The sequence below is a fragment of the Amia ocellicauda genome, chromosome 14 (assembly GCF_036373705.1).
Source record: "Amia ocellicauda isolate fAmiCal2 chromosome 14, fAmiCal2.hap1, whole genome shotgun sequence".
Taxonomy (NCBI): Eukaryota; Metazoa; Chordata; class Actinopteri; order Amiiformes; family Amiidae; genus Amia; species Amia ocellicauda.
In genome coordinates this window covers 2082776-2102454 of record NC_089863.1, presented here as the reverse complement: position 1 = coordinate 2102454, position 19679 = coordinate 2082776, and the positions used below count along the sequence as shown (strand labels likewise).

General features: G+C 41.6%; 1 protein-coding gene across 1 annotated transcript; it reads right to left on the bottom strand.

Moving 5' to 3' along the window:
• Positions 1-992: 992 nt before the first annotated feature.
• On the bottom strand, positions 993-15851 carry LOC136768299 (zinc finger protein 239). Its single transcript, XM_066722434.1, has 2 exons — positions 15612-15851; positions 993-4550 (listed from the first exon to the last, which is right to left on the bottom strand). The coding sequence occupies exon 2, from the start codon at positions 4356-4358 to the stop codon at positions 3300-3302; it is 1059 nt and encodes a 352-aa protein (XP_066578531.1). The 5' UTR covers positions 4359-4550; positions 15612-15851; the 3' UTR covers positions 993-3299.
• Between the last annotated feature and the right edge of the window lie 3828 nt (positions 15852-19679).

Here is a 19679-nt window from a genome sequence, read left to right as displayed (position 1 = left end):
AAATGGTGATTTATGTAGCTATACTCAATTGAATACGAACTGTAGCTGTGAATTGTGATTTATTAATAGCTCTATTGGGGTGTTACTTATGTAATTTGTAAGTAGCAGGTATTGTTTTATTATTATTATATTGCTATTTGTTGTAGCACAGCTTAAGCAGTGACTTATAACACACTTGGTCACAATGGTGTCAGTGAATTACTGCTGCTGATGAGAAATGGACGGGAAGCCTGAGGCGCCATTTAAGAAGCGTTTTAAAGACCAACAGCATTGCAGCTCCGATGCGCTCATCGTTAAAGACACAGTCAATATCAGGGGGTCATACAGCTGAGTGTGTGTGAGAGAGAGTGAGTGAGTGTGTGTGTGTGTGTGTGAGAGAGAGAGACAGTGCACAGGTGTGTTAGTGTGTTACACTGTTGTGTCATCGCTGATGGCTGGTAGAGGAAGTGTTGCTTTCTCTATTTAATGATCAGGTTAACCAATGGCTTTCAAGTCAAAGCAGTTGGCAACTACAAAATACAATTTGTAAATGAAGTCTCTGATTGTGGTTAACAAAATGGACCCAGCTGGATACTCTGAATCATTGGGAGCTATTGGGTCCATTAGGAAGATATGAGGAAGAAATCTGCCCACAGGATGTGTAGTTATATTCCAGGGTGGTATTAATATTTGTTTTGCTCTGGGTAGCTGGTCTGAATCCATTGGCATCCAGGATGTGTGTCTCAGTCAGAGGACAGACAAGCAGGAGAGATAAACCCATCAACGCTTTATCAGTTAATTAATAGCATTATACAGGTGCATGACAATTCAGTACCAAGTGTCACCAGGTCACTTACGTGTCTGTGCCACTCTAGCCTTGGCTAAATTACCAACCATGCCACTCTGGGAGTTTCACCCAAATAGTTTTAGATTAAGTTATAATGCACACAACTAAGGTTTCCTCCTACAAATACCTTTTAATATAATTAAAATTAAGCAGAGACATGAATACATTGTACAAAAGGTTAACAGTTTATTACAGGCAAAAAATTAAGAATAAAAGCAGGATATGCAATGAACGTTTCAATAATTATTAATCTTAAATGCCACAAAGCGAACCGGTGTTAGTGAAGCAAAATATACAAATAAACCACACTTCAAACCAAACTTTAAACTTGAAAGCAAATCATGAACATTGTAACTCAACTATTCAAAATATAGCTGCAACCAGAAGTGTAAGGGGCCAAGCATATGTATAGTGATGATATATTTAACATACTTTAGGGCTTCAGCCATGATGAGACTCAAAACCAGGTTTCACTTGCCACAGTGCAGTGATCTAACCACATTACTAAATGGCCCAGGCTTCATAGTACGCCTTCAGATAATGCTAGTACATGAATATTGAAACTAATAAAGGTATAAGCAGCCAAACATATCTATAGGGATATATCATGTTTAATATACTTTTGGGTTCTGGCCATGGCAGGACTAGAACCCAGGTCTCCTGTGCTAGAATGCACTGACCTTAACATTTGTGCCATATTCAATGTACTTGTGTCTCCAACCTTATTATACTTTGTCAGTTTTTAAAATTCGGCAATTGCAGAACTACACATTTTTTATAACAAAGCAGCAATATATATTTTAAATAACTGGTAAAATCGTATGAAATGCAAAGAGCGCATTACTGTATGTAACTACGTTAATTCAGGCTCATCAGTCTCATTAATTTGAGTGAGATTGATTAAGAATAGGTTGAAAGAATAGGTCCTGCATAGAAAGTTTCTGTTGTTATTACGAAAATAAATTGCCAAATAAAAGTGAAAAGTGAAATTCAGACAAGTATGTAAGTGTATTCACCTTTGTTAAGCGTTAGGGCTTTCAAAAATATAAATTATAATATAAATATAATATAAAATTAGCCAACTTGTCACTGTGTAATTAATAATTCTGTCATTGTACGAATTTGAACAAGATTGGAATGTGCCATCTGGAAAGGGTTAATTGTACTTGAATTGAACTGTATTCACAACTTATAATTTCCCAAGATAACTAGCCAGACCGTTAACTTGCAGGCTATTCATGCTAAGTGACACCATTTGAACGTCTTTTGTCAGCCAGTTGGTTAACATTAAGTAATTGCTGTAATCGTTCTTCTCATCAAATAAGTCTATTCGGTATGATACCGGTATGACTCTTTGAGACATCGAAATCAGCCCAAAATGCTTTAACAATCATTTTCCATTATGCAGTGTTACTTTTGTTTTATGGTAGATAATATTTTAATGAATTTATGATACATTTACTCTGGGATAGTTAGCAAACTTGTCAAATTTGCAGATTAACTAAAATAGGTGGCTCAGCAGATTCAATCTCGGCAGCACAGGCTATTCAAAGGGACTTTGATAATATTCAGTTGTGGGCCGACACCTGGCAGATGAAATTCAATGTGGACAAGTGCAAGGTATTACATGCAGGTAACAAACATGTCCACTATAATTACACTATGGGAGGAATAGAACTAGATGAAGTAACGCATGAGAAAGACCTAGGAGTCTATGTGGACTCCTCACTTTCTCCATCCAAACAATGTGGGGAAGCAATAAAAAAGGCAAACAGGATGCTAGGGTATATTGTCAAAAGTGTAGAATAGAGAACAAGGGCAGTGATGTTCAGACTGTACAATGCACTAGTTAGAGCTCATATGGATACTGTGGACAGTTCTGGGCTCCACACTTCAAGAAAGATATCGCTGCTCTAGAGGCAGTTCAGAGGAGAGCAACCAGACTTATTCCAGCTCTGAAGGGAATGTCCTACTGAGAGACTGAGGACCTGAACCTTTTCACCCTGGAACAGAGGAGACTACGTGGGGACTTGATCCAAGTCTTCAACATCATGAAAGACATCGACCACATCAAACCAGAGGAGTTTTTCCAGATCAGCAGGGACACACGCACCCGGGGACACAAATGGAAATTGGGCTTCAAGGCATTCAAGACAGAAAACAGGAGACACTTCTTCACACAGAGAGGCGTCACAATCTGAACAAACTCCCCAGCGATGTGGTAGAAGCTGAAAGTTTGGGAACATTTAAAAATAGACTGGACAGGATCCTTGGATCACTTAGATATTAATGGTCACCAAACGAGCACGATGGGTCGAATGGCCTCCTCTCGTTTGTAAACTTTCTTATGTTCTTATTACTGCCCATTATGAAAGTACACTAAGAGCCTCTCTCCAGTGTGAATGCACTGGTGTGTGTTGAGGTGTGATGCCTGAGAGAAACCCTTTCCACAATGGGAACAGCTGAACGGTCTCTATCCTCTGTGAATGCGCTGATGTGCACTGAGGCTATCTCCCCGAGAAAAGCACTTCCCACACTGGGCACAGCAGTATGGTCTCTCTCCTGTGTGAATGCGCTGGTGTGTGATGAGGTTAGCTGCAAGAGAGAAACTCTTCCCACAGTGGACACACCAGTAAGGTCTCTCTCCTGTGTGAATGCGCTGGTGTCTGTTGAGGCTACATGCACGAGAGAAACTCTTCCCACACTGGGCACAGCTGAACGGTCTCTCTCCTGTGTGAGTGCGCTGGTGTGTGTTGAGGCTACATGCACGAGAGAAACTCTTCCCACACTGGGCACAGCTGAATGGTCTCTCTCCTGTGTGAATGCGCTGGTGTTCGTTGAGGCTAGATACATGAGAGAAACTCCTACCACACTGGGCACAGCTGAACGGTCTCTCTCCTGTGTGAATACGCTGGTGTATGTTGAGGTTAGCTACCCGAGAGAACCTCTTCCCACACTGGACACATAGCAACCTAGCAACACATTTCTGTCTCCTAGTGCTGTGCTGCCTAATAAGCTCCGATGCCCTTATGAAGCTCTTCCTACACTGGGGCTGGCGATGGGGTCGTGATGACGGGCTCTCCCCACTCACTGCACTGTCACTCCCCCCACTGAGCCCCGTCCTCAAGGCAGCAGACTCTGTGTCACACTGTCCAGCTACAGGGAGCTCAGGCCACAGGTCCCAGGCGCTGTCTGTAATATTCTCAATTTTGAGATGACCGAGTGCGTCTCTGAAGGGAGTCTGTGTCCTCGGCTCCACTGTGTAAACACACTCCAGTGTGTCGTCCTCTGTTTTGATGTGATCAGACAGCAGACTGGGTCCACACTGTGCTCTGGGAGAGCCCGGCTCAGCACCAGCTGCACTGGGTCCACACTCAGATCCCAGAGACTGGGTCCTGCAGAGATCCACAGTGTGGTTGCAGTCCAGCTCAGGGTCGCTCTTTATGACCTTTGGCATGACCTTTGACCCTGCGGTGTCAGATCCCAGTGCCCCGAGTCCCTGTGTCGACCCCTCAGTGTGTGGCTCTGCCATGTGGCCAGACTCCTGTCCCGAGCTCCTCCTCACTCTGTCTGCTCCTGGGCTGCTCACTCAGCCCCTGGTTGTCTTCAGTAGCTGTGGGCTCTGTGTCCTGCCTGAGACTGGAGTCCCACTCCTGCTCCCAGTGCTGCTGCTCAGTGGGAGCCCTTTCCCCAGAGTCAGGGAGAGCGCTGGCCTCTACAGGTCCTGGGGGAGACGACACAGGAGAGCAGCACTGAGAACAGCAGCTCTGAAAACTCACACAGTTCATGCGATTCCTACACCAGTCATTATATCAGAACATCATTCAGAAGTACTATTAAGTCAAATATATATATGTTTTTCTCCCTTAAGTTAAACGAAAACGAACAATTATAAGGCAATTAATAAGGCTTTTACACAGCTTCTCTTCATTAGAATTGCGTGTCAATAAAACAGTTCAGGGCACATTAACTCCTAGTAAATGTATGGCAATGCAAGGAAAATTAACTCATTGATATCCAGATAGAGTGGATCATTAATCGAATTCAGCCAAACTAAATGTAAAAATACAAATACAAAAAATAATAATGGTAATAATAATGATGATGATATTATTATTATTATTAATAATAATAATAGGACATCCAAATATGAGCAAAAGAAATAAACAAATCATCTCTTTGTGCAGTGTAAGTAATGTATTTTCAAAAGATAAAAACAAGCTTACTTATGGAAATCAAAAGGATATGGCGGCTACACAGCACTAGGTGATACACACCTGTCTTGGACACACGGCAGCAGTAATGCATATACTATTATGTTTGACAATCTTCATACATACAGACAATTATGGGTATTGGGTGATATTTATTACTACTACATCCACAATAAGTTTGTACTGCAGTACTACGCATATGAGCCTCGTTGTTTGCCCTGTCAGCACAATGGCATAGAGGTGTGCACTACTATATTACAGAGGAGGTCTGCATTCGGGATGTGTCCAGACTCGAGTGCACTGCACAGTGTGGACTGATGCCTGATGTGATATCTAATTAGATATGTGTGTGTGTGTGTGTGTGTGTGTGTGTATGTGTATATGTGTAGAAATAACAGATCGTGAAACATGGCACTCGCCTCTGTCCAGCACTATAGATTATCCTTCACATTTAATTGGAACCACTGTATCAAGGACTGATAAACATATGCCCCGTTTCCACTGGCGGACACGTCCGGACACTTACAGGGTTCCCACTCTTTTCTAGAAATCATTCTCCAGGACATTTTCAGTGATGGTCTAGCTGGTATGACAGACAGGGATCATGTCATACACTAATATGTTCCTCTCTGCAGAAGTCTGATTTTAAAGACGTGCAGTCTATAGCTATAACTTATCTATGAAATCATCCATTACGGGCATAGAAATTATGAAAAATTGATCATAGAATAATGCAATCACACCTGCAGATATACAGCACTTCACTTTATTAGAATAACAAATTTACAATTATGGTTTGGGTAACTATCACCTCAGCTTTTTTTTTTCTCTTACTTTCTCCCCATCTCTTTCTCTTAAAAACAGAAAATTAGGCCAAGGGGAAAAAAAACAGCAAAAGTATCTGCCACCTGCCTTACTCTAACTCAGTTTGATATTTTTTCTTCTTTTCATCCTCCAGGTACTGCACATACCTCATCCTTGCTACTTTGCAGCTTCATAAGGGCATCTTTTGTCAGGGCTTCATCTATTGTATGCCCTGCCATTGAATCCTGTACCAAGCGCAATGCTACTAGAGTCCTCGCCTTCAGATTTTCTAAGAGAATATCCTTGTTGACGGAGTACACTCTTTCTACTGCAGCTTGTCCATGAGACAGCGTGAGTGGAAATTTAATTAGGTTCCATAGTGCTGCAGACTCTGCTCTGCCACTGACAAATCTTCCTAGAAATTCATCAAGCCTTCTGCTGTAAACAAAATCTTGGAACTCTGCTTTATGGTATACACTGACATGCAATGAGAATGCTTTATACTGAGCAATAACTTTGTCACACTCTGAGGCAGTGTACCATCCTGCATTCAGGAGAACCTGTAGGAGTTTGTCAAATAGTTCTATTGCACTTTCAGCTTCTGTTAGCATGGTCACAGGGTCAAGAGAGCTCATGTGCCGCACAGCCGGGTACATGGACTTCTTTCCATGAATGATTTTCTTGCAGGTCACAGCAAGGAAGGAGACACATTCTTTCTTGAACACCTGTATATTCACTGGATTTTCCTGGAGCTTTTCCAATGCCTTCTCCAAAGCTTGCTTTGTGGCAAATCCCATGTCCAGCTGTTTGAGTGGCACATGGATTGCTTTGTCTTGTGGGTGCAGTTTCAGCAGCTGCACAGGTGTCTTTATCTTCTCCAGTTCTTCCCTTTTGATAAAGCATGACAGCAAGCCTCTCGGGTGGACTGGAGTTCCTTTGCTATAAAAGGCACCATTGGGGCATCTGTCTGGAATATCTCCCAAAAAGGCTGTAGCTGTCTAGCAACAAACGCAAATAACTGGAGCTTAGCCTGAAAAAGAGGGTCATCAGTGGCCTCTTTTACAGTAGGATGCAGATGACGGAAGTTTCTTGTGGCTGCTGATGTACTCCTACTCTGTTGGCCACACTTCTATTGCCCGCTCGGCAACTGGCAAGTCTTCCACCCAACGATGGACACAGAATTCTAGAGGAAATGTTGTTGTTTTGGTCACCTCAATGACGTCATCTCACCTAGCTGGGGAGTCACGGTACAACTGCCAAAGAGCTCTCAGTACATCTCCCACCTTCCAACCTGTTTCTTTCTCTCCATTTTGAAAGCTTGCATGCACAACATGCAAACCACAACTTCCCAGATTGATAATCTTTGGCACATCAGGGTCCAATTGGCTCTTGTCTGCTTGGAATATCCTCAGGAACTTCCAGTTGACCATAGGGCCATCCATTGAGACCTGCAAGAGCTTATTAGGATCAAGTGGTGACAGGGTTCTCTTGATTTTCTACAAAAGCTTCTCTGCTTGAGTGTGTCCCATAAACTCTGAATCAAAATAATGCACAGCTACCTTCCCTTCACGTTCACTCCAGTACCGCACAACAACATCCATCTGTTCTTTCTGTGTCGCTTTATTCAGGCATTCATCAAAAGACACTACATAGCACTGCACTTTTCTTAAATCTTTGATCAGCTGCTCTTTGAAATATGGACACAAGCCAAACATACAAGGTAAGCCGATTTTGTTGCACCACATGAAAACCATTTGGCAGTCTCACTGTCTGGGAACATCTGACCAACAAGGACTGACATATCAGAGCTGGAGTTGAATGAGTAGTGTGACATCACCATCTTGATTACCCAGCGAATCACTGCTCCAAGCACAGCTTGGCTTGAAAAAAATGCTGAGCTGCCTTGCTCCTGAGCTTTTCCCCTGTTCACTTGTACTGGACAATGTTTGTGGCTCTTGGTTTGTTGGACAGCTACTTCCCTCTCCTGTGTCTTTTGAAGGTGTCACCCTCATGAAAAATGTTATTCTTATCTCACTGTTTAATTGTCCAGCAACTTCGTGCATGACTTTTTAGTGCTCAGATGCCCATATTACCAATATCAAAAGGCTTCTTGCAAAACTTGCAATATGCCCTATGCACATCTCCTGATACTTCCACTAGCCAGTCCCTGATCTGGGGATCTTCTTTCCACTCATTCTTGAACTTGCACTGTCTTCCTGACATTCTGTCACTCACTCCTATAATTACAGGACATGGGTCATTACAGAACCTTTCAGCATACAGACATAACCTTTAGATGTTTTAATGTCACTATTTTTACTACTATCTCCTCTTACTATTGTTTTTTTCCTTTTTCCTGTTTATTTCTTGCCTTGTTTTAATGCTATGTTTTAATATTGTTATTATTTTTGATGGTATTGCTATTGTATTTTTTTGTTTCTTTTCGAAAGGCCTTTGTGTTCTATGCTTGGCAAGTGCTTTACTTATGAATTATATTTTAACCACTGCTGCCTGAACACCAATTACTGCATCAACACAAATAATAGCCTACAATTTTGCCTACTGACAAATCCCAGCATTCTGTTGAACCTTAGCTTTCTAAAATCACTGTGGTCCTTACCCCAAATGCAGTGTAACGGTATTTCAGACATGTTTCTCTCTGTATGTCCATGGGACCACTTTCACAAGTGTAATACAGTGAAAAAAATGTGACTACTTCATAGGTGTGCAAATATCAAAAGTTAATTGGTTTTCTAAAGAACGCGTCACAATAGGAAATTAAACCAATCCGTGGTATTAGGGCTGGGCGATATATCGCTATATTTGTATAAGTTTGGGCGCTACACCATATATATCTCGATATTTATTGTTTTTATCCAATCAAGCTACAATATAACACCAAAGACATTCAAACTACAAGTATTTCGTTAATCATTAAATATGCAAAACTAACAAATACCACATGCAGGCTGTCATGGTAAATATATACAGAATGCAACACATAGCGCAAGTGGTGTGTGTTATGTTGTTATGGGATATACACTCACCTAAAGGATTATTAGGAACACCATACTAATACTGTGTTTGACCCCCTTTCGCCTTCAGAACTGCCTTAATTCTACGTGGCATTGATTCAACAAGGTGCTGAAAGCATTCTTTAGAAATGTTGGCCCATATTGATAGGATAGCATCTTGCAGTTGATGGAGATTTGTGGGATGCACATCCAGGGCACGAAGCTCCCGTTCCACCACATCCCAAAGATGCTCTATTGGGTTGAGATCTGGTGACTGTGGGGGCCAGTTTAGTACAGTGAACTCATTGTCATGTTCAAGAAACCAATTGGAAATGATTCGACCTTTGTGGCATGGTGCATTATCCTGCTGGAAGTAGCCATCAGAGGATGGGTACATGGTGGTCATAAAGGGATGGACATGGTCAGAAACAATGCTCAGGTAGGCCGTGGCATTTAAACGATGCCCAATTGGCACTAAGGGGCCTAAAGTGTGCCAAGAAAACATCCCCCACACCATTACACCACCACCACCAGCCTGCACAGTGGTAACAAGGCATGATGGATCCATGTTCTCATTCTGTTTACGCCAAATTCTGACTCTACCATCTGAATGTCTCAACAGAAATCGAGACTCATCAGACCAGGCAACATTTTTCCAGTCTTCAACTGTCCAATTTTGGTGAGCTTGTGCAAATTGTAGCCTCTTTTTCCTATTTGTAGTGGAGATGAGTGGTACCCGGTGGGGTCTTCTGCTGTTGTAGCCCATCCGCCTCAAGGTTGTACGTGTTGTGGCTTCACAAATGCTTTGCTGCATACCTCGGTTGTAACGAGTGGTTATTTCAGTCAAAGTTGCTCTTCTATCAGCTTGAATCAGTCGGCCCATTCTCCTCTGACCTCTAGCATCAACAAGGCATTTTCGCCCACAGGACTGCCGCATACTGGATGTTTTTCCCTTTTCACACCATTCCTTGTAAACCCTAGAAATGGTTGTGCGTGAAAATCCCAGTAACTGAGCAGATTGTGAAATACTCAGACCGGCCCATCTGGCACCAACAACCATGCCACGCTCAAAATTGCTTAAATCACCTTTCTTTCCCATTCAGACATTCAGTTTGGAGTTCAGGAGATTGCCTTGACCAGGACCACACCCCTAAATGCATTGAAGCAACTGCCATGTGATTGGTTGGTTAGATAATTGAACAGGTGTTCCTAATAATCCTTTAGGTGTGTATATATATATATATATATATATATATATATATATATATATATATATATATATATATATATATATATATATATACACACTGTATGATTTACTGTCACATAACAACAATAACACAAGTAACAGTAATCACGCAACACCTGCGCTGTAAAATGCTATAGATTCAGATAGATTTACCACAGCCGGGTTTATAGTGGCACATTTAACATCTGCTAGACAGGGACATTTCTTCTCTGACTTGCGTTTCGATTCTGCTTACTGGTACAGCACGTGTTAATACAAAATATTATTATTATTATTAGTAGTAGTAGTAGTAAAAACTGTTGTACCACTTAATAACAAGAAAATGAAACTTTCTGCATGTGTTTGCATTGCTTTCCAATGTATTTAAATGTAAACAAACTTTATTTATTATTCTTTAAATTTTATACAAATGATACCCATCTAAATTAGCAGGGGTAGGGGGTGCGATCGCATATTGTCGGGGGTGCTTGCAGATTGAGTTCAGCCCGGCGACAAGAGCGGGCCGGAACGTGTAAAGTATCTTTTGGTTGTGTTGGTTATTCTGTGTCAGTTCACTCTCCTCCATGTTTGTCTGTGTTTCTGATGCACATTTCTTGCCTGTATCCGGCACGTGTGGAAGAACCGGGAAGAACGCAAAGCGTCATCCAAATGACGAAAAATACTGCCGTAAAGAGTGGGATTTGCGACAACGAAATAAACGATAGATGTTTTTCTATCGTCACACGATATATATCGTCATATTGCCCAGCCCTACGTGGTATAAATCAGTTTATCACACCATATGTTAGTCCCTTTACTAACAAAGCTAATCACAACCCACTGTGAGCTACGGCTAAAAAGTTTCATGTCAAGTTACGGTCCATTTTATCGTAACGTAGCATCACGTTTGAAGAGACAATGCTAGCAAAGTAAAAAAAAGTGCTATTAGCCAGTATTTAGCCGGTTTTATGCACATACCGCTGGGCTCCCATTCATTGTTTTGACCCCGGCCTACTACTCATTCTTATCCAAACTTTCTCAACAATACCCAACACATTTGAAACTATTGCTCCTAGCAAACTTGAAACGCAAATCAAGCTAGCAAGCATGTCAACTTCCGCAACTGAACCAAACATGTTAACCAATTTAACATTATTCAACCGCTTAAAACAAGTTGAGAAGAAAACATGAATCTATAAACCTAATAAAAACTAGCCAGCAGTGACTAATATTTAACTTTGGAGGATAATGCAACTTACATTATTCAGAGTTTCGGTCACTTTAATGAATGTCATCCAACCTGTGCTACCATGTGCCGTGGCTCAGGGGTGTGTTCACAATGCTGCCGCAACATAATGTTAGAATAATTTTCCAGGACAACACAAGATTTTCCAGGACATTTTACTTTTTCTCTCATTTTCCATGTGTTTTCCATGACTGGAAAATTGGTCAACTGTTTTCAAGGTTTTCCAGGACACGTGGGAACCCTAGCATAAACGGGTGTTTCCACTGGCTACGTGTCTGGACACGTCTGTGTTTTATGGACGGTTAACTCATCTGCTACCAGACGTGTCACTCCCACTAAGGAAACATCTTCGCTTTCAGAAGTGCTTGACTTGCAGACAGACAGGGAAGAGATCAGATACATTATGTCAGAAGATATAGCATATAGATATAGTATATCTCAAGTGCCATGTGGGATCACGAAGAAATTACAGTTTTATTAGCAGCATGGAGTGAAATCCACATACAGAAACAATGACTGCTTACAGTTAATATCAGTGTATTAAACACTTGGATTTCACAGGACCGGTGCAGTGCCTGACTGGTTAAAATAAACTGAAGAATAATAATCGGATCATAGCAGCCGATGTTATTAATATTGCATGAACAGCTGGCCAGTGTTTCAGGCTGTGTTGTGTGAATGGTGTGCAGGACAATCCGCAGAGACAGCCAGTATGAAGGCCAACACGATTCAGTTAACGTGTCCATTTACAAGATAAATTCATGAATAAATAAATACAGCAGATCTGGGTTTCCCTCTAAAACATTAAGGACTGGTTTAATAAATGCATCCATAAATGATATGACTGAGACGCGCACTTTAGTTACATTATAACCTGCTATATTGTATCTGGATGATTCATCGTGAAACGTGTGTATTTTGTTTCAACTGTAACTTGCCCTGGTTAAGGATCTGATAAATACATTATAAATAATATGGCAAAAAGTATTGTTTGCAGTTACAGATCTGTAGTAAGAGTAATAAGTTAAGGGAGTCACACTGTGCCATTTAAAATACATATATACTAGCACAAATGATGATGTATTGGAAACCTACTCTTATGGGACGTGCTTGTCTGAATATAATGTTGTCTACACGTTTAGCTCTTCCTAATATCTCTGAACAGAAACGTGTATTAATTACGCTGTTTACAATCATATAAAGCACAAAGAATAAAACAGACACACAAGTCCTTTCCACGTCAGGCTGTATCGCTCATAGTGTTGTTCTCTGTCTTTGCTTTTAAAATGAAACACAAACCAAACCCACAATCGCTGCTCCTCCATCAGAGGGGATATTCACAATGGCCTGGTTTTACAAAAAAGCTCTGGGAATTAGCTCCTCAATTTGCCTTCACTACAGAGGCACTGAATGCATAGCTGACAATGCTAGAGATTTTCTCTACAGTTAAGCAGTTAATAATGTGAGAACTAACAGAGGGACTTCTTATAACCACTGGGATAGGAAATTGAACATCTAAAGTAATACACAAATTATCAGACACACAAAGTTCAGTTTGGACCCAATTCACAATATTAAGGCCAAGAGACAAGACAAAATCTAAGGTTGTGGCCAAGACAGTGTCAGACCAGAAACATGCTGCACAAGGTTAACAGGTTCTATAAAGTTGGTTGCTAGTGCATCAAGTAATTTAATTTGAAGCACTAACGAATTCATGGCCAGATTACCGCACTGCAAGCAGGGCACCAGGGCCCCCCGACCAAACTGTTATAATGAATGTGTGCCGTGGCGCAATAACTTATTATGAGAAACTCAAGCGTTCGATTGTTGATCAACTGGAATATCAACATGGTAGCTGTTAAAATGCAAAAGCAACGGATCGACGTATCCCTAGTGGGTACTTTCTTGCGAAAACAAAAAAGAAGTATACGCTACATACATTTATTTTGCTTTATATTTTATGTAAAGGGAAAGTGGTAGTTTGTGTTAAATATATAAGCCTTGGGGGATTTTCATGTCGGGTCATACAGGGAGAGAGCCAAGATGGCGAAGTAATGGAAAGCACTGTAGCAAGAGATGGAGATTGTATACAAATACCCTATTCCTGTAAAACCCCACTAAACTGATTTATGTTGATTCACAGATATTTATTCATTTCCCACAATAACACACACCAGACCTGGGTCAAAGACCATTAGGCCTACATATTTGTATCTGTATTTTTAATTACATCAAATACCAGTTCAATTATGTATTTGAAAAATTACAAATTGTATCGTGTTTGACAATTACTAATTTACTGTAATTGAAATTACTTTATATTCTACATTTTCAATAATTTGTATTTGAATCAATGCAATTAATGTACTTTATTTTAGATCACTTACAAGGACTGAGCCAAGGAGCTGGTGGAGAGCCGGTGACAGGGGAGGGGGTGGGATGCAGAACAACGAACGCTAGGGTGGTGTGTGGATCATGGGGTATTTATACTCTTTGACTGGAAGTGAGTATGAAGACATCGGAGTCCCCAAATTGATTTATAAATTCCACTTCAGTAGTTGGACAACACCGATTTGTGTTGGGGCAAGGGTATGTGATTTAATTGATTTGTCTTGTTCCCTTGGCTATGGGAATGACAGTCTGAAGCCAGTGCAAAGAGGCATGTGAGGAATAATTACAAATAATGCATGTAAGTGGGTGCAAACCGGAAAACAACCGACATTATAGTTCTGTGTGCAAGGAGGCCCAGTAAACGCACTGGTTCCACTGCTGCAGGCAGGCTGCTGCCTTGGTCGAAAACTGCTTGTGATGCATGTAAAATGTGGAACCACCGAAGTGAACAGAGAGATCCAGAATGATGGACATTGAATTCACTGGGCTGGTCAGGGAAATTGGAGCCAAGGATATCGCGATAGGTGGGAAAAGACAGGCAAAATTCGGAAATGGTTAAGAGGTTTGAAAGCTCTGGGGTTGGGGTTGTTTAAAGTGACTGAAACCGGGCCACAATCTATGGTCCTGGTGAGTATGGGGTCATGTGCAGAGAGGCTGAGGAGGGTGGAAAGATTAACATCCGTACCTTTTATGATTTGCTGGCGGAGGGAGAGCGGGAGAGGCATTTTGGGGAGGGGGTGGCGGTGGAGAGCGTGTAGTCCCTGGGAGGAGGAAGAGGAGCAGGGAGAGAACGAAGGAAGCTGGAAGAGGGGCTGGCATGAAGATCAGTGGTCGGCCAGGGGGTTTGGTTCAAAAACAGGGGCAAAGCCGCACGGGGCACAAATGGAGAGCCATGACGTACGCCTCCCTCTAACCCCAACCTCACGACAAAACAAAGAAACTGGTGGCGAAAGCAAGGATTGCAGCATCGCAAACAATGACAGGGACTGCAGTGCTCTCGCTTTAACATTATTTCCTTTCATTTTTGGAGGGGGGGTTTGATATAATTTTTTCTGTTTACAATCCTATACATTGTGCTTTCGATTGTTTTATTTTTGATCTCACCATCAATTTTTCCTCAACTTTATGTTTTTTTGTTTACAATATTTTTTTATTTTGAATGTGTTACTAATGTCTAATGATGTAGCAGAATCCACCAAACACATTTAAAAAAAACTGTTTGAAGCATTAACATTATTTAGCCAACACGATTAATCTAATTAAATGTAATATATTGTTTGGACAAGGTCGTCTGCTAAGAAATAATAATAATAATAATAATAATAATAATAATGTTACATAAATGTCTTACGCATAGGTGTATCTCAATTATTCATATTAATAATAATTATTATAGGTAATTTTGTTGATTTATCTCAACATGACTTGACTTTTATGTGTTTAAAACATTACAAAAACAGACCTCAGTGATTTATTATATATTTGTGTTTTGTTTTGCAGACGTACGCAATGAATACAGACTGTAATCACACACATTATGTACAGTATATAATATTGCATACACGTCTAATTTCATTTTCTGACAGTAGTCTATACTCGGTCTGGATTATGTAACTGACGCCATTTTGGCTCATACATATTTCTTTTATGTGCACTAAGCAAGAGGGAATTTGGAACCAACATGGCGCACACGGTTCACAGTGAATCAACAGCCCAGTCCTGCGTGTGTTACGAGGTCCTTCATATTAACAGTTAGTGCGCTTCATCAATCTTACATCTCAGTTACTGTAATGTATTTTCAGTACTTGAACATCATATAACATTTCCTTTCCTTATAACACACAACATATGTAAACGCAGACATTGTCTGATTAAATGCAAGTTTTACCTTGTCTTTGTTTCAGCTCGGCGTCTGCCGCGGGGATTTTTGTTGTGTGTTTAGTCCATCTGGGTCAACTGAACTGAAAGCAGGGACAACAGGATCACCAGTTACTGCTGCTCTCAGTTCTGTGCACCGGGAATAAAACACTCTACTAAAGAAAGATTATTCACGGATCGTAAAGCTACTTAATCTGATATGAACTTGTGCTGAGTCTGCGGCTCCAGGGCCAGCGCTGGCCACACTGCGTCTGCGCAGACCGTGACGTCACACGCAGACTCCCGTCTGCAATCTAGCCGCAGAGAAGAGTCGTGAACGCAGCCGCAGACTCAGCAGGACACATGGCGTCGCTGCTGAGAGAAGTCAGTCCTGATCACAGAAGTTCATGCGATCAGAGGTCACTTCGTGCTGCACCAGCTTCACACTTTACAGTGTCATCAGAAAATGGGCCATTTAATCAGTTTATATCAGATTAAGTAGCTTTATGATCTGTTAATTATCTTTAATTAGTAGAAATCTTTATTCCTTCTCATTGTTGGGACACTTTTGGGTTAAATACTCACATATTGATCAGATTAATTACAACAGATTGTTTGTGTACAATATTATATATACACTGGTTTCTAATCTACATTAAACCTGTGCATTCAGAGAAATACACATATATAATATTTTGTATGTATTATTATGGATTTCCTTGCCAGGTGTGCAGCTTACAAATTCACATAATACGTGGAAATTAGGTTATAATGTATACGTACAACACTACACATGCATATTCATTTATTGTTGAACTGTCAATCTTTAAAATATTATTGTACTTATCTAATAAGATCCTTGATGACACTAGGTGGCGCTGCACATGCAGTGTCTCTGTCTCTGATTGACACATGTCTTTGTCACTCAGCGCTCCTGTGTTGTTTTGAAGCCGCGGCTGCACCTGCGCAGTCCCTCTTGATCAGCTGCGCGGTTGCGCAGACTTTGCAGCCTGTGGATGCGTCGCATTGTGACGTATTTTCCGAGTGAGTTCATGCAGACGGGTGCCTTTGGCTGCGTTCACGACACTTTTCTGTGGCTAGATTGCAGACGGGATTGTGGCATATGAAATAGTTTTCACATATACATATAAACAGACAGTAATAGTGATCATATAGTTTTTCTTTTTCAAAATGCTTCCAGTAAAATTAAATTAAATTAAATGAAAGCAGTTATAATGGTGTTCATGCTCTTAACCATTTTGAAGGATTAGCAATTTTCTTTATTTTTTTAACATTCTTTTAACTTGCATTTCAAACACAGTAATTAAAACTTTCAATTTACGTTTAATACTTGCATTCCAAATAAGAACATAACTACACAAGACATCCAAACACAAGAGGCTGTGAAGGGTTTGTACAGTCTGATTTTTGGTAGATGTTATTATGTTTCCCTTCTAATATGTATTGCAGTGTTGTTGGAGAATGCCATTAGCCCCTCAGACGATACAATAGATTTGTATTATTATTCTGAAAGCATCATTTGTTGAGTGAAATACAAAAAGTTTTTTTTTTTTTTTTTTTTTTTTTTTTCTGAGGTTTGGGTTCATGTCAATCATACATATGCAGATTTGTGTGCTGCTTTCAATACAAACCCAGTTGCCTGCAAACTCATTACATCACTCCTTCACATATATTTAATATCAGCTCCACATTGTCCAGTCCTTTCCCAGGTCTCTGGACGCTCACAGCCTCCCTGAGCGACTGTCCCAGCTGCGGCACAGCCCCTCCGTCCCCCTGGGGCTCTGAGAGGGGCAGGGAGAGAGCAGCCTGCTGGACCCGTGTGAAGCCCGCAGGAGCAGCGAGGAGAAGCAGAGAGATCAGAGCAGAGGAGCACCAGGCAGCCCCCACTGACCAGGACAGCATGGGCGACTCACACATGGATACAGGCTTCAGGAACACCTCAAATGTCACTGAACATGACACCCCTGCAAATGACACAGACTATTACACCGATTATTATTACCCTTTCGATATCGCTGACATTGTAATTGACATTGTAATCTTGGTCATCTGGTTTCCCTCCATCTGCCTGGCCATCTACAGCCTGTACCGGCTGGTCAGGTCTGATATGGTGGTGCCCATCTACATCATCAACCTGCTCATCTCCGACCTGCTGCAGATCATCGCCAGCCCATTCAATATAGCTAGACAGTTCACTAATGGCAGTCATGCATTTATAATGACTTACAATATTTCTGAATTACTGTTTACTTTTAGCCAGAGTGCCAGCTTGTGTCTGAGAGACACAGGGGTTTGAGAGCTCAGCTGTGTCTGGAAGTCAGTCCAAGACAGTGTGGTTGTGAAAGGTGCAGAAACCTCATTGTTCTCTGTGCCATGTAGACAAGTCTCTTAAGAGAGACACACAGGGGTTTGGCAATGCGCTGTCATCCCTGGAGTCGATCTCAGACAGACACTCAGTCTCTTCTCATTCCTTCCCTTTATATCATACAAGGAAAAATCAAAGCTGATACGTATATAAGATTTACATTCACATTCATATTCATCTTATTATTAAAATGTGTGTCAACCTTTATGCCATTATTATTATTATTATTATTATTATTATTATTATTTCTTGGCAGACGCTCTTATCCAGGGCGACTTACAACATAAGTGCAAACAAAGTGCAAAAATACAGTGAAGTACAAGGCGTCAATCATTACAAGTTCAACTTAGCTAAAACATAGCAATTCAAAATAATACATTTTACAGATTCCAATTTACAATTTACACAAGTACAGTAAGAGACTTCCTACATCCTGGACGGTGAAAGCTAAGTGCTGTCAAGATGTTGGGTCACAGTCAAGGGCTACAGGAAAGGGAGCAGGAGGAAAACAATCAAGAACGCGAGAAGCATAATAAGCTGAAGTGCATCTAGCAGGGATAGAGGACTAATATTACAAGTGCTGTGGGAAGAGATGTGTCTTGAGTAAGCGCCGGAATGAGGTCAGGGACTCTGCTGTTTTGACTTCGGTGGGCAGGTCGTTCCACCACTTAGGGTTCAGGGATGAGAAGGAGCGGCTCTGGAGGAAGGGGAGTGGAGAGGAGGCAGAGTTAGTCTTCTGGCACTGGAGGAGCGCAGTGGTCTGGAGGGGATGTATGGAGAGACGAGGGTCTGAAGGTAGCTTGCTGCAGTGTGGTCGAGACAGCGGTAGGTGAGGGTCAGTGTCTTGAACTGAATGCGTGCCGCTATCGGGAGCCAGTGGAGGGAGCGGAGCAGTGGAGTAGCGTGTGTGAATCAGGGCAGAGAGAATATCAGACGAGCCGCAGAGTTCTGGATGAGCTGGAGCGGCGGGTAGTAGTTGCAGGCAGGCCGGCCAGGAGGGAGTTGCAGTATCCAGGCGGGAGAGGACCAGTGACTGGATGAGCAGCTGAGTTGAGTAGTTGGTGAGGAAGCGACGGATCCAGCGTATGTTGCTCAGGAAGAATCTGCAGGTGCGCGTCAGCGTGGTGATGTGCTGGGTGTAGGAGAGTGCAGGATCGAGGGTGACTCCTAGATAGGAGTGAGGAGTTGAGGAGGGAGGAAATGAAGGGGAGAAGATCAGGAGCGGTTGCTTGGAAGAGACGAGAAGGGAGAGGGTCCAGGGCACATGTTGTGGGTTTGTGACGTAGGAGGAGAGCAGAAACTTCAGCTACTTCAGAAACTTCAGATATCGCTTTCAAGAATGGCATTGAACTCGGTTCAGAAATCTGGAAAATTCTCATAGTCGTCTGAAAGTTGCAGGATCATTCCACAGGTGCGACCTATGGGTCTTCTTGTGAATTCTGTCATTTTTTCAAATTCCACATAGATTTTTTCAGTGACAATTAAATCAGAACCTGTGCAGTATCTGCACAGTGATCAAGTTATCGAATGTATCTTTTCAGATGGTTTGTAACTTTTTTCTTTTATTGTCATGTTTTCAGGGAATCTAAAAATTCTCATAACTTTCTGTCCTGTTGGTTGGATGTCAGAGTACAATTTTGACAATTGTTCAGGATGCAGAGTCAACATTGGTAGTAAAATGTCCCTCCAACAATCAATCACAAACATCGGTCT

What these genes read in the sequence shown, in the direction of transcription:
- LOC136768299 (XM_066722434.1), bottom strand. Translation starts at nt 4,358, where the DNA reads ATGGCAGAGCCACACACTGAGGGGTCGACACAGGGACTCGGGGCACTG.